Source organism: Agelaius tricolor, unplaced genomic scaffold, assembly GCF_023055355.1.
Source record: "Agelaius tricolor isolate 1412-34295 unplaced genomic scaffold, bAgeTri1.0.p SCAF_3, whole genome shotgun sequence".
Taxonomy (NCBI): domain Eukaryota; kingdom Metazoa; phylum Chordata; class Aves; order Passeriformes; family Icteridae; genus Agelaius; species Agelaius tricolor.
Genome location: NW_027269263.1, coordinates 28089744 through 28106442, shown reverse-complemented (window position 1 = coordinate 28106442; position 16699 = coordinate 28089744). Strand labels below are relative to the sequence as shown.

Here is a 16699-nt window from a genome sequence, read left to right as displayed (position 1 = left end):
GGTGACAACTGTCCAAAACAGGAGATAACAGAAAACACCTTTTGGAAAGTGTGTAGAATGAGAGATAAGTAGGGTTATATCACCACTCTGTTTTATGAAAAAAAAAATTGCTATTTAGCAATTTTGAATGTAGGTTGTTGTAGTTCTCCCCCAAGCTGGCCAGTAAGGCTATTGTGGCCTTTTGTCTGAATGCAAAGCCCTTGCACAACACGGCGGGGAGGCTTTAGCTCCGGAGGGAGCGAACCCAGCGCACGCCAAGGAAGCGAGGGCTCTGCTAGGCGTTGTTCAAACCCATTCCTGGGACTGCACCGCACCCTGGTGGCCGCAGGCCCAGTTAAATAATCGACAGACTCGGTTGGTTTTTTAAATAAATTTATATATTTACATAATGCATTGCTGTACAAGGGAGCTTTCATCAGAAAATATCTTTATTGGCTAAAAAATGTCAAAATACTTCTTTTTAAACAACGTCTACAATTCCCAGGGACATTTTACTTCATTTTTATTTTACAACAACCAATGTTTTTCTTGTTCAGGTGCTAACTTGAGATGGACTTTCCTACCTTAATTAATAAACAAAATATTTAAAATATCAGTGCTGTTGAGATGCTGGGAGTCAATGGTGTTAATTTAGGCATATAGGTTTGTTAAGGAATGCAGGATCTCAAACTGGAAGCTTTGCAAACTTTTGTCAAAATACAGGTGGTAGCACTGTTATTCTATTTACTAAGGAATATGGTTCACCTAGATGAGATGTCTGATGTGCTTTTATAAGTACCATCTGGAAAAACATTAGCATATTTTAACATATCTAGGTTGAAATCAACAAATCACTTATTTCCCCTGGGCCTTCCAATTCAGCAGCAGATTATGGCTATGCATACTTAATACCAGGGCAAGTTCAACTCTGCTTCAGTGGCCCTCTGCCTCTGATTTTTAGCTCATTATCTCAGAGCTTATTTTCGACCACTGTGAGTGTAAATCAGTGGGGGGGGGGGGTCTGTCATGCAGTGATTATGTGGAAGTACAGAAATGCAATCAATCTTTAGGGCCTCACTGCATGAAATCCTGAATACTCTCAGTTTCCTTTGGCTCCTCTCTGGGGTTTTAATGATAGAGAAACCCAGGCAAGATTAAAAAATATAACAGGGAAAGTGTCTGTGATCTGGAAAACAAACAAGTATTTTTATTATTTTAGAGAATCTTAGTGTCTTTGAAGCTGTAAAAGGAAAATCTTAATTAAGTGTTTGATCACACAAACCACTTGATCCCTTAATGTTCCTCTCATTTCTGTCAAGAGCAGCTAACACCTGACAGGAACTTTAAATATCTTGTTGAGCCATATATTTAATGTGCAATGCTGAGATATTTTTTGGTATCGGTGAATTCCTGGGTTGAGCAAGCTATAACTAAAAAGAACGGTATTTGTATTTTCTCTACAGGAAGCTCCAGGGAAAAGAGAACTGAAGCTGTGATTCCACAAAAATTGAGGATCAGCCCAGTATTACCCTCATGGCCACATCCTTTTCTTCCTGCATTTCCTTGTGTTTCCCTTGAGAAGAGTCTGACACTTAGCCCAACCATCTGCTGGGTTATTTGCATCTTAAGATGCTAGAAAATTATTTTCTTTTGGTTTTGGTTTGTTGGGTTGCTTTTTCAGGGTGGGGAGGTGGGTTAAGTTGTATAAGGAGGTGCCTTGTTCTTTGTGATCCCAGTCAGAAAGGTGCTCAGATTCGATAAAAGACCTCTTAAGATCATGATTTTTTGAGACCACACTAAAAAGAAAAGGAAGATAGTGGAATTAACCATATGCTGGGAGCCCCAAGTCAAATAGGGCCTCTAACCACAGCCCAGCACCATGGGTGAAACCCTGCAGATTTCACCCATGGGAAATCACCTTATTTTGGTCACTTACAGGATTTTCCCGAAGAGGCCAACTCTATTCCTCATTTCTACTGTCAAACAGAAAGGATGTCCACCTGAGAACTTGCTGCCCTGATAAATAAAGGTGAGGCCCAGCAGGGAGTGTAATCACCTCTACCAAGCAGGAGCTGCTGATTTTCTCCTGTGGTAAGGGATCTGTGTGGTACAAGTCTGCAGGCAGCACATGCAGCCTGTGCTGCACTTATAGATCCACATAGTAACAATACTAAATACTTGCACAAATTGAATATTGAAATTCTTTTTAACGGAATGCTAAAATCAGACCAGCATAATAACATTTGCCCGTGCCTATTTTTGGTCTTATCAAATTTAATACTCTAAATTGTGGAGACACCAGACAAATAGCAAATGTAACATTTCTATTACTTTTATGTGAAAAAAAACCAGAATTAAAAGGCTTTATCGAGATATTAAAAAATAACTTGACACAACAGCCCTCTGAATTGAGATTATAAATTGCCTCAGGCAGACAACATGTGAAATGTTGCTTCAAGGCATCATGTGCTACAATTTGAAACACCAATGTCTAATGAGAGGTGGAAGGAACATTTTCAACACACCTAGTATTTGATTTTAAAAAGATGCTTCTTGTTTTGTACATTTTTACTTAGATAAACCAAATCCTCTAGGTTTTTCTATTCCTCACTTAGTTAAGAACAGTGATGCATAACTGCATACATGTCTATAATCAGTACATCATGTTCTAACTTAAATGATTAAAAATTAAATTTCAAAATAAAATAAAAATTACATCACTATTGAGATAATCAAGTAGGGCAGAGAAACATACGACTATATTTCTCATAGAACAATAGAATTATTTCAGCTATAAGTACCCTGGAAGGTATCTGATCCAGCCTCATGTTCTAAGCAGTCACAGAAGAAAAGGTTCCAAGGTGGTAAAATGTTTTCATTCTCAGTTACATGTGCCACCAAGACAATAACTGGATCCTAGTGTTACAGAAAGAAGTTTGAAGGGCTGTCTACAAAAACTGATTGTGTTCTAAGAATGGCCAAAGGTCAGGTAAATGCAAAAATCTGAAAAAACATCTGAGAAAAAGGTATGAAATCATGTATATGTAACACGTCATTAAGAGGTTTGTTTCCCCAGAAAGGAATATTAAAGTATCCTTCTTATCAGTCTTTATATAACTCTTCAAATTTCAGTTTGAAATGCATTTAAATACATATCTCAGTTAATTCTGAGTTTTCTTGTGAATTTCTTTAGTTCATAACACATTATGAACTGCTCCTCCGTTAAAATTCCAAAATCTCAAGATCAAATTCAGAGTGAGTCCCCAAATATGTGACAAAGCAGATAAACCATGTAGGAATCTGGCTTTTGTACCAGGAAACCACATTCTAGAATGCATTACACTATTGCTGTTTACATTAAAAGTCCTCTGAAACTGCTAAGTATAACTAATAGTATTTATTCATATTAGGAATTATGCCTTAAAAATCTATCAAATAAAATAGGGGAAGGATCTGCTTAAGGATTTTTTTCTCTATGAACTATCAGTCTATGGTGTAGAGCCGTAGTCTGTAAAAATAACTTCAAGTGCCAAAATTTTATAGTAGATTAAACATAGTGGATATAGATCTTTATATGTCACCATGCAGAGCATACTTTTAAGAATTTTTAACCAGTTTTGAAACACTATAGTGTGCTTCCTTCCTGCACCTTCTTTTTGGAATTTGCAGTTTCTTCATCTTTCTTCATCGTCTATCACATCCAAGTGGATAATTTCCTTATTTCCCTTTAGATGTTTCTTTTTCTCCTTTTTTATTCACTTCCATGTCTTCTTTACTCTGCTGTCAAAACAGATATACACAAAATTCTGTGCATAATTTCTTAGAGTAAAACTACATGCTCCTTCAGAAACATTTTAAGAAGTAAAATTAAACATGAGATAGACATTCTAATCTCAGCTTTCAAAGCAGCTGTAAAATGTATGAATGGTCTTTAGGGTATCTTGCAAACATTTGTAGCCTGAGTCCTTTCATGGCTTCAGACTTGAGCTAGTTATTGCAGTTCAGCTGAAGCTTCACGAACAATCCAGCAGAGAAACAGATCAAACTTATGTAGTCTCTACTGTGTTTGTCTGGTGATAGAATCCAACACTTGCCTTTTGTAGCACTTTATTTTAGCGTATGCACTCTGCTTTCATTTAAGTGTTATTGGTAAAAGAAATAGAAATCACAGATTAGTTATTCAGGCAAAGGTACATGACTGTAAACAAAACTATTAACTGCTCTTTCAGCTACTGAACATTGATCAGAATCTTGCAAGTTTTGAATGAGGAAGTTTTACAAGCAGTTTTACATTTTCTAGGTGGGCAGAGACGTGCCATTTCTCCTAAAAAGGCTGAATTGTAACCATTTCTATCAGTTACCTGAGTAGTTATTTTAAATTTAGAGAATGGTTTTGCTTGTGGATTTCTTTTCCTCCAAGCTGGTGAATTAGAAGATCCTGAAGTATATTTGCCTGTAGGAAAAGCATACACATTGTTTCCTAATTTCAGCCACAATTTCAAGAAAGAGTCCCTTATTCTGATATGTAAATTAAATATTGCATTGACTGAAGTTTCAATGAATGTAGCAGATCAGTCAGATATTGCCTCTGAAACACAAGCTAGTACTAAAGGCAGACTCTCTAGAACTCTGAAGATAATTTGCAACATCGTAGCATTTCCATGACAATCATGTCATCTTCCAAACAAGGAGATTCTGCTATGAACATCCTTGGTTTTAACCAAGGGAATGTTCCTGGGCTAAAGACCTTCCCAAAGACATCCACAGCTTCTGTTTTATCCCTGCTTGTGAAAGGGATATATATACAGAATATATATATACAGAAGGCTATATTATGGCTTTTTGCTAGACATTCAATCGTGCCTCAGAATATGCTGCCTAATCACAAATCATTTTCTAAAAAAATCAATTAAAAATTAATATTATTAATATCTTTCTTTTAATTCCATCTTAATGCAAGTAATTAAAATTATAATTTTGTAAAAATCCTACAATTTTCTGTTTATGCACAATGTGTAAATGTTACCATAGTTTTCTGTTTGTGTCCAAAATCTCCTATTGGTGTCAGGCTGATTCTTTTGTTTGGAGCCTTTCTGACCATAGGACTCAGGTACTGCTGAAAAGAAAGGCAACAAAAATATAAATGATTGTTTTTAAAGAAAATGCTGATTCCCATTTTTTCAAAAATGTTCCATCATTTTTTAACCTGAAAATTTAATAAAATGCATTCTTCACATAAAGAATGTTCTTTCTACATAATCTCTATACCACGTTGTTCACATTTAATGAAAGCAAACATTCAAAGAAAAAAAGAAAAGACACAACTATTTGTCCTCAAAACAAAGCATCAATATTGGAATTTGTTTCGGTTTATTCACTTTAAAGTAGGCATTACTCTGTCTGAAGGAGGTCCTTGTTATTAGAAATTATGACAGGGAGGCACCTCAAAATGGAGAATGAACCCAGCTTAAGAGAGATGACTGAAACTGCCAAGATGAAATCACTTTTTTGATTTCTGATTATTTAAATAATTTACCACAAAATCTGTTGACAAAGTGACAAATAGAAAAACAAATAAGCCACAGAAACCATGAACAGAGAAACTGAAAATTCAAATTAAGCCCAAATGATGTACTAGATTGGGTGAGGCTATATATATATTAGCAAGATTAAAATAAAGTGAAAGATGTAATAAATCTGAAGCAGATTGTCAGAAAGAAAGATGCAAGACTCAGAATCCCACCTGTAGGCTTCTTGTCAAATTAATGACATAGCATGTACCATCAAGAAGACAGTAGAGTAAGATGAAGGAAAGTACCATCCTTTATGAGCAGCAGAAAGAATAGATTCAATCCTCTGTCCGACATAATTAATGTGAAAAAAATAATACTAATGTTAAACACAAAGATTTACACTGCATTTAAATTGATAACAGAATTGTGAATATGACCAAAACTCTTGTTTATTCAAGACAAAAAATAATCCTAAATAATGAAAGTAAATACAAATTCATAATCATGAAATCTCCAGTGAAATCCCAGTTATGGAAATATATGCTGCAAAGCAAGCAGCATATTTCCTACTGGGAAAAATAAGGTTGAACAAGAAACATTTCTCGAGACACGACTGAAATTCTACTTAAATTCTACTGAAATTCTACTGCGAAACTTCTACTATAAGTAGTTAGAATAAAATAAGAGCTTAAAGGTGGATTTTTCAAGGTTTATTAAATATTTGAAGAGAATAAATCACAGAAAACATGCTGTATAAAGTGGGTATCACTATATTTGTGCACATCACCACTTCATTGCATCCATGAATTCCTACTGTAGAGATGGCTCAATTATTTTTCGTGAACATTCTGTCTGACAAACTGTAAAGCTTTATAAATCTTTACGTTTCTGTCTATGGACATGGCTAAAATCAACTTGTGAAAATTATGCATGATCAAATTTACTCATGCCTGTATTTAAGCATAAATAACTTATTATTCAGCTGCAGGGGCCCAATTGAGAGCAGCACAATATAGACAGGCCTTTTAAGAATTCTGTGTACGAAGGAACCCACCTGTAGGTCCATTGAATTTCGGTTTTTGAGTGACAGTCCGGTAGACGACATAAGCTGATCGTCGAGGTTCTGGAGAATTTAAATGAGTGTATCTTCCAGTGTCTCTCCCATATGGACTGGAAGAAGCAGTTTCATCCTCCTTACTTTGACCCCTTTGTTGATAACCTGGTTTTCCTTTGGGGTCTGGAGTATGAATTCCTAAAAGTGAAAATACAACCAAAATGGTTGTCCTATTATTCAAAATTTCACAGAGTGCATGCAACTGGAGACCAAGCAAGATTAAAAAAATGCTCTTTGTAGATAGACCAATCCAAGTATGGGCTGCCCATATTTGACACTAAGAACAGAAATTTACTAGATAGTGCTAAAACATCTCACAGTTTAGTAAATAGAAATTAATAAGCTGATGATTTTTTCAAAATACCTTTGCCAGTTACTGCATTAGCTGAATTTCTTCGCTCCTCAGAAATCCTTTTATTTTCCTTTACTTCCTTAAAGTGGTGGTTCTTTACCAGTTCAGTGTTGTTTGTTTCTGAGGGATTAAAATAACATGTATTCACTTTTTAGAAAGCACAAAAAGTGTTCATAGCCAAAAATACTGTGGTATTTTTATTTTATAATCTCCTAATTCATAATAGGTCCCTTTGGATGGAACATGGTTTCACATGTTAATTATACTAAAAATGTCATTCCCCAGAAGGAGAGCAACAGTGTCTATATTTCCTCTAGCAGAAGAAATCTTAAAGACCAACTTAAAAATTAACTCTAAATGCAAAAATCAGACCATCCTTTCTCTACACTGCATAGGTGTGGACCTCTAGAACATCCATGGCTGAGCCCATGGAGGACAACCCATGCACTTCAAAGGATACCAGGCTGAACCATGAATGACTTCAGCCTGTAGCATCTGGATACACCCTGGACATGTGCAGTGCAGGAACATAACAAAATACTACAAATGATGGAGGTAAATTTGCAACAGCACTGGTTGCATAGGTAAGCCCACTTCAAACTACAAACTGAACTACACAGGGAAAGTTGCATTGCAAAGTAGCCACAGGACTCTTCTGGCCCTGCTACTCTTTGGGAAGATGGGGCTTTGTTCTCCTTTTTTTCCTGCTAATGTAAATAAGCACTTTTGGTTCCTGCCATTTCAGGCCAAAATGAGGCAGAAATGCTCTACTTCTGCTTCAGTTTATGGGGTAGTTCAAAGACCAAAATCTGTCCTTTTTTTTTTCTTTTATTCTAAAACTGCAAAGAAATGACTGGATAACAATCTACTCACAATAATATTTTGTAAATTGACAAATATACTCTGGAACTCACTTGTGAAAAGGATGAAACTTATCATTAAGGTACTTTAGTGTAGGTATTTTAATTTGCTTACATGACTAGTTTTTGATAAACATACTCTATCACAAGTGTTATGTTCTTTCCTTAACAATATTTTTACTGGTTTTATTAAGTCCTGTGTTCCTTGAGATACTACCTACAATCAAATCTGTTTTACTTGGCCAAAGTGGAAAGTGAACAGCATTCCCCATGATCTAACGTGTGCATCAAAGATTTTAGTAACTCAGGGACTCATAAAAGAATCCATCAGAGTATGCAAACTGGCTGAAAGAAGCAGAATTAAACCATAACATACAACAACTGCTGTCATCTTGCAGTGAAAGAATTCACACTGTTAATGGAAATTTCACTTCTGATTGGTTTTACACAAAATGTATACTGTTCAACACACTTGCAGAGGAACAAAAGTAATCTAATCTAAAAATTTGGAAATATATAGTAATGAAGTACCTTTCACATTGGAATACTTTGATGTAATTGGTTCTTTTTCCCTAGGTAGTGCCTCAAATCCATTTCCATCAACAAATGTGCTCCTCTGTATCACAGAACCACCACCTCCTGCAGGAAAGGAGTTTCATAGTTATCTATACTTGAGAGCACCCTGAGAAAGGTGAACAACGCAAAGAGTCTGCTATTTAAATGGCATGTCTTTAGCTGAAGTGAATAGAAACCAAATAGCTGATTTGAAAAGGCCCACAAAAATTAGAGAAAATAATCTGGTAAGCAGAGCTGTTAAATAGTCTGTTAAAAGCTTTAAATACATATAATTGTGAACAGAGATTCAATTATTGAATTGTGGCTCAGTGTTAACTGTTTATACAGACATAAAGAATATCCAAAAAGAAAGATACTTTTGTACATAAAGGTGACAGGAAAAGATGTAGAATGTAAGATTCATTTCTACTGTGCAATAGTTCTGGAGCTAGAAGACACACACCAGTTTGCTTCAAGCTAGAGGAAGCAGCCCTAGCATGGTATTGCACTATTTTGTATTGACAAACTAAGGGGGAATAAAGAATACTACAATTATTACTATTTTTATCATTAATAAATATTTATGAAAAAAGGATTGAATATCACTAAGTATTAAGCAAATTCAAGGAGAATGTGGCATTCTTCAACTCTATTAACATGATTCAATACTGAACTCAACTGGTCAAAACAGTGTGTCTTCATTAAGGTCAACCATGTTAATGCAGAGGGATTGGATCCTGTTACCCAAGTTGCAGGATTACAGCTTTCCTATTTTTCTGTAGGATAACTGAAAAATACAAAGCTTTTTCATCTTAACTATGGATAGTCTCACAAAAGTAACAGTTTTTGAAAGCATTTAGACTTCAGACAGTCACAGAATCACAGTCACAGAATATTCTGAGTGGGAAGGGACTCAAGGATCACCAAGGCCATCTCTTAAATGAATGGCCCATACAGGGATCAAACACATGTCCTTGGTGTTACTAGCACCAGGCTCTAACCACTTTGTCTGCATCTCTATGCCTGCTTTTTCATAACTCCACAGAACCCTTTCTTTCCCAAAATCTACTGTAATCTGCATAAAGGATTTTTTCCACTGCAATCCTAAAATAAGCATAATATATAATTGTAAACAATGTTTATGATTTATTGTTATAATTAATGATTCAGCATGAGAAAGAGTGTCTAGAACATAAAGAACATATAATAACTCAAATGCAAAATGTGGAAGTTTAATGCGTGCATATTTAGTTATTTTATTTATCACATGACATTCAGCAATGAGAAGCTGATGCTACAGTATATTACCTCCACTGTCAAAGGATTTATGGTCTGTTTTGGGAATACTCTCTATTGATAATCTTCTTTCTGAACTCTCCTTTTCTTTTCTTGTATTATTAAATCTGGTAGGAATCGTGTTACCATCACCTGGAAAGGTAACAGAAAGAATGTTTAGCTGTGTGTAAGCACAGGTAATGGCACTGACATTCTCTTCCTCCTACCCCTATGAGCCATTGATTAGTTTAGTGCAATTTCTCTTAACCTCTCATTTCATAACCTTCTTTCTCTTTTATTAATTATTTGAATCCTGTCTAGTGTAACTGATATCTATCTTTCATGCTCTATAAGAAAATATCATAACTCATCGACTAAAGAAGACTATGGCTCCAAAGTAAAGACCTAGCTATAAATTACCTGTTTATTGATGAGCTTTTCTCTACTCATGAATTACATTTATTAATCCTATCTAATGGAATTTATGGCATTTCCAGAATGCATGTCATCATAGTACCTGAAGCCTCAGAGAACTCAATTGAAAAACTGTTTTAGAGAAGCAAATCAATCTTTTTCTATTAATGTATCTAATGATAGATGACACTAAATAAAGACACTTTTAAAAGGTATGTTCACACATCTGTCACTGATTCCCTCATCTATACACTAAATATATCTGTGTATTTGTTAGAAAGAATTATCAAAACTATTTTAATAACAAACATTTCAAATTTAGAAATTAGAAGAGAACAGTAAATGATAAACAATAAGAATTGAGGTAAATGTTTATAAATTCGTATTCCTTTGACCCTAATTATGATGGATAGTCCAGAATTCAAAACAAAATGTAATTCTTTTGTTCTTCTCTTTTACAAGACAGTTGAAGGAGGCATTTAATCTAAATTTAGTAATAGAAAAGTTTGATTTAACACTACATTTTGACATCAAGACACCCAAGCAGAGGTCCAGGAGCACCTCTGGAAAAGTGGCTCATCTCACCCTTTGGCAATGCCTGGTGATTCAATAAAAAGGAGATTCATTGGAGTTCCTGTCTCTCTTCATTTTCACCAGAGATCCTAGATGAGAAATTCAAACTACATTCCTAACCTTAGGATGGTTAAAATTAGACAACATAAATCTTTATCCTGAAATTATATGAAAAATCGATGTTGTGTATGTCAGAAAAGGTTGTGTTAATAGCCCATTTCTACCTTTTCCGTCCACAATTGATGCAGGTCATCAGCACAAGTGTGACTATATATGGCAAAAAAGAATGAAGTGTTTGTGCAATTTGCTGACAAATGAAAATATGTTTCTGCAATATTTTATTTTCACCTAATTTAAAAAGCAGGGAGGAAGTGCAAACTATGTAATAGTTTCTCCTGTTACAGCAGTTTTAGAAGTGGTAAATACAATCCAAAGAAATCAAAATACTTGCCTTTCTGCAAGTTTTGCTCAGTAGTTTCCAAGGGTAATAACTCATCTTGCCACGGTGAAGACACAGTTTTTGTTGATTGGTGTTTGTAAGGGTTCTGAATCCCATAGTACTCTCCTACACATGCCCCAAGACGGGAAAAAAAAACCCCTAAAGTTCACTGTATTGGAAGCATTATTTGCTTTAAGGAAAGAATGATTAATTTCATATTTACCAGATTTATAGCATATATCCCTTATTGCTCTTTCCTCTTCAATATCTATAACAGTCTTAGGCATCCAGCTAGAAACATCTGCAGGAAATATTTGTAAAAGATTACAAGATAACTATACTAAGACCTTCGATAATTCTTAATAATAAAATATGATAATGACTTTAATTTTTGTCATTGGTTATTTTAGGTTTTGACTGCAACCTGTGCTTCTGGACTGAAAAATGATTACTTAATATTAGGTATTTTCATGTGCAATGGGATTGCAGTTAAAACACATTTTTAAAAGCAAACATTTGCTAATTCAAAAGGATTCAAAAATATATTTAATATTAATTTTCAAAATAATCTTTCATTTATTCCCACAAGGAAATCGGATTCAATGTGTCACCAGAGAGTGCTTGTCACAAAACCTCTGCCCAAAGTTACAAAGCTCTGTAATGCCTGCTGGCAGAGCTGGTGAAGTGAGTGCTCTGGATCTCTCTCAGTTAAGGCTATGAGGGTTAGCAAAGCCCTGCTTTCTATACTGTTTAAGTGGCATACTCAGGCTGAGGCCAAGTTAGGAGGCACTAACAGGCTGGTCTACCAGACAACCTGATGGGCAGTGGGAAGGTGAAAACTGGGTTGGGGCAGCACAGCAATTTGCTGAATGCATGCCCGAAAGTAGGTCATTCTTTCACTTTTCACTCTCCAGGAATGTGTCATTTGTTCCATCCCTATGAGTCTCTTATCTCTAAGTGAGATATGCTCAATGGTTTAACTGTTTTAACATATATGTATATATAAATGTAAAAACATTCAGTTCAACTACTGGAGAGTTTCGCATCAACTCTCATTGCTAGATTTAAGAATAACTTTCTCTAAAAAAATTACTGCCTACAGAGTTTGGTAAATCAGCTGAAAAAATTACTTAAGTCACAATTATCTTTTGTAAAAAATTTGTGACTTCACTTTCACTGACGAGCGCATACAGCCCTTGTTCAAAAATTTATTTCTCAGAAACAAATACCTCCCAAACTTGTCATTTCATCCCAGAATTTTGAAGAGTTTTTGATGGCCATTTGAATTGGATTGCAGGCTTTAGAAAATACTGCCTGCTCACATCTGGTGACTACCAGTTCCAACATTTTAAAGATCAGCTGAAAACTATCTCAAAAAACTTTTCAACAAGTCTTTCCTAAAAATTTAATGGTTATTATAATAGGCCAGTTGTGAGGTACATTGCAAGAGCTGACAAAACCCATAAAACTTGCTTATAAAAGAAAAAAACTGTTTACAGCTGTCTTCCTCATCATCATCATCTTCATCATCCTCTTCATCATCCTCTTCATCACTGAGGTTTATAATCAGTGGAGGATGAATCGGTACTAAAACATTGTCTTGATTTCTGAGTGAGTCCTGACGATGGGTTGGATGCAGAATGCCTCCTTGGACATCCTGTTTCAATGGGACATCTGCAGACAAGAACATTAAACTTCATTCGGTAGAAGGAAACCAAAGTATCACATCCAGACTGGCAGCAGCAGGCATACTTCTGAAAACATTATCAAGATTAGGCATTATCTTGTGCAGACACTGGCAAGAGAGTACCTTCCAACTCCAGAAAGTATGAGAAACACAGGTGCCAGCTCCTCTGAACAGACACAGGCACTGCTGAGTACAGACTTTTGAAATGTGGAACATTTTCATCACTGCACTATTTAAAAAAGTTGCAAACATGCTGTAGCAATCCCTACAGCATCCATTTTGAAGAATTTAGCAATGCTAAGCACAGGATTGCTCATTTTAAATTTGAAGACCTTTTTTTTATATCAAACTAAATCTCAACTCTCATTACAAGGTACAAAATAGATTTTGTGAAGGAATGTAAAGCGCACAAAAATAATTTACACTTAATCAGAAAAAAAATCAGAATATATATAATTTTCCTAAGGAATTTCTATATTAATTTATATATTAATTTATATTAATATATAAATTCCTAAGGAATTTATATATTAATTATATTATTAATATATTAATTTATATATTAATTTGAATTTATATATTAATATAATATATAATATATTCTATTAATTCGCTAAGAAATTTATCTCCATACATAATATTTCCAGCAAAATGGCTTTAGTACTGGGACAACACATTCCAAGAGCCAGGAAATACAATGGACTAAAAAGAAAAATTATGAAAGATGGTGAGTCTACGGGTATTGTTCAAGCTGACTGATTTTCAACCACAGTATTCTGTGCATTATATTAAAAATAGTGAAATTTGATATATTTTCCAGTCTAAAAGAAAGAGTGGGCATTTTTCTATTATTCCAGTTGTTTTTATTCTTGTGCATCTCTTGCTTGCCTATGAGCAGCATGTATATAATGTTAAACCTATTCTCATAACATGATTGCAAATAAGAGTTGTTGCACCTCATGTAAGAGATGTGTAAGATACAACACTAACTTGATGGAGGCTTTTTCAGTGTTCACAACAGGCTATTTTTAGCCCCATGTAGAATAAGCTAAATTAAATTAGTTTAACAAGATTTTTGAGTATAAGAACAACAAAGAAAGCACACTTAGTATCTGCAATGTGGCACACATAGGCTTTGAACTTGTACATATTTCAGTAAAAACTAAAAGGGTTTGGTCTGTTTTCCAGCTGTGATAGCTGTGATTGTCAGACATTGCTCTGGCACAGGATACCCTTGCCCACAGTGTCTTTTGGGCACAGTCTCTGACTTGCACCACAGCCAAAAGTGTGCTGTGTAAGGGGGAGCTGTGCTGAAGGCAGAATGGGCACTTGGAAAAACAGCACTCCAGGTCTTGCCTTCATCCTGTGTGCTTAGTTAGGCTCCACATGCCCAGATACCACAGGCTACGTTTTCCTGGGGCAATTTCAGGAACATCAGGTTTCATGGTGACTTGCTCTCCTCACTCCTCCTTCTGACAGCTGTCTTTGTTGCTTGCCCTGGACTATTGCCCTGTTCCAGGTTCCAACTGTCTACCACAATTTCTGGTATTTAAGAGCTCCTCTTAGAAATGGATGAGGAAAAAACTGGACTTGTAATGGTGGAGTTTTCTACAAATAAGAGTGCTGCTTTATACACTATTACTGTACTTCAGTAATATTTAACCAATGTTCAAGCCCCAAATTTTTATTCAAAACTACAAACTGGAAATACATCTGCACAAACAGCTCTGTGATCTGATGTTATCTCTACAAGGGGTGTCTCATCCATACATGTTGTGCTCTATCAACAGATATTGGTGTCCCTCCTCATCCCACCACACACATTGCTTTTGATTTCTCTTAAATTATTACCTGCATACTAAGCATTTGAATTACTAGAGAGATTTAATCTATCAGAAATTCAAGTTAAGCAACATTTTTATTCCATGGATCTAAGCAACCTAAATGTGGCTTCATCTTTTATATCACTAATAGGTATGAAGATTCATAATATGACAGCTAAAATAATTCATGTAGCAATCTTATTCAAATTCCTTTCTTTCCCTTAAACTTGCTGGGCTAGCAGATCATACCTGATTGATTCATCATGGTGCATTTCTTGACCTTACTATATATTACATAAGCACTGGAAGGATATTTTTGTCTATTTCATTACTCAAGTGAACAAATTGTTTAGAAAATATTTTTACTCACTGTTACTAGGTGGCAAATAAAGTCCATTTATATTACGGGGTTTTCTGTGAAAGAAGTCACAGCTTATCCTCCTACAGCCTACGGGCTCTGTCTCCCAGAAACAGGAAAACTTGCTGTAGTTTTGCTGCAGGAGAAAACAGTTTTCAGGTGTTGTAAATATAACAATCAAAATGGAATAAATGGATTAGTACATGCTGTGTGAATAGAGGATTGAATATATGAGAATTCACACTGCTATAAATGTATGATCAAGATTTTGTGGGACCACATTCTTACCACATAGTTTACAACATTTCAAATTATCTTTTATGACTTTTATCATAAGGTCTAGATAGCTCTAAAGTTACTGAGTTAAGTCAATGGTGTTTGGTGAGGTAAAATTTTTTCTAGATTACAATAGGGGTAAGACAGTCTACTTAGTTTACTGCAGACTTTTCATGAGCTGGTGGGAAGGGAAAAAAATCTCTTAAGTCATTTAACTGACGTGGCTGAGTTTACTTTTCTGTACCATGGAAAAATCAGATAAATCTCCAATTAAATGTGCTGTACAAGTGCAAATCTTGCACTTGTACTGTCTTACTATTAAAGGACATCAATCAATGGGAAAACACGTGGTAAGAAACAAAACCCAGAAAGATTCCTGACAAAAACTGAATACATTTGGCATTTGATGTTGGCACTACTGCTATTACACTGCTCACACCATCTTTCAGCTGTTTTTAAAGATGACAAACAAAAACCTAATGGGAACAATAGATTGTCTACATGGATTTGTTTAATTATTTAATTGTTTCTTTCCTCATACATATGCTCATACTGCAGCTCTCCCTCTATTGATCAATGTGACACCAGTTAAAAAGTCTGCACAATATTGCAGAGATAGTACTTTCACAACACGAGTCATTCCTGTTAGTCATACATAAAATTGTTGTTCCACATCTCATTCTTATCAGAGTTTGCAGTTTTTAGCACCATCTCTGATGATGCAATTCACTTCTCCTTATAACCTGAGGTATCTGTCTCAAACATATGATAAACTTGTAATTCCAAAGAGGCAAGGGCTCACGAGATTCACCCTGAATATGTAAACTCAGGCTTATATCCTGGATGTAAATGGCATCCCACCTGAAAATTGTAAATGTCAGGTTGGGGGTTATTTCAGAATGAGTTTCTGAATAATTTTTAAATGAAAACAAGGCCCTACTTGAAAATATTGGAATGTTTGGAAGCAGGTTTCTCCCAGTTCCAGACATTAACAGCTAAGTCTAAGAGCAGCATCTCCAAAAACTTTTGGACTGTAGTCAGTACAATTGGGCCACTCCCTGAGACACAAAGCCCATCTCCCAGGCATTAACACCTAACTCCCTGACCCTTAAAAATGGATGGAATAACCAAGAGCCCTAAAACCATCCCTGGATTTTTACCAGGTGGAATGTAAGTACTTTGAATTAAAGCTATCAGCAGTCAGGCAAATCATCTTATCCTGAAAACAGTTTTCTTCCAAATTCCAAACCTTCAGACAACAATAAACTCAGTGGATAGTGTAGCTAAAACAAAAAATAGTTGAAGGAAGCATGTGGTACCTTCTCCATGTGGCTGAACTGTTGAACTGAACTGAGAGCAGTTGTTAGCCAGGATGGAATGTTACATTTTAACAGTTGCCAACTGCTCTTCCAGCTTGGGACACCAGCATGATGCTGCTACATGACCTGTCCAGGCTGAACACCTTCCTTTCTCTCTACTGC

General features: G+C 35.5%; 1 protein-coding gene across 1 annotated transcript; it reads right to left on the bottom strand.

Moving 5' to 3' along the window:
- Positions 1-3206: 3206 nt before the first annotated feature.
- CUNH12orf50 (chromosome unknown C12orf50 homolog) lies at positions 3207-15087 on the bottom strand (the record flags this gene model as incomplete). Its single annotated transcript, XM_071422037.1, has 8 exons — positions 3207-3756; positions 4341-4432; positions 6547-6744; positions 9682-9801; positions 11087-11200; positions 11298-11375; positions 12572-12748; positions 14955-15087. Coding segments are annotated over 8 exons (972 nt in total), but the record flags the coding sequence as incomplete, so codon positions are not given.
- Positions 15088-16699: the final 1612 nt, after the last annotated feature.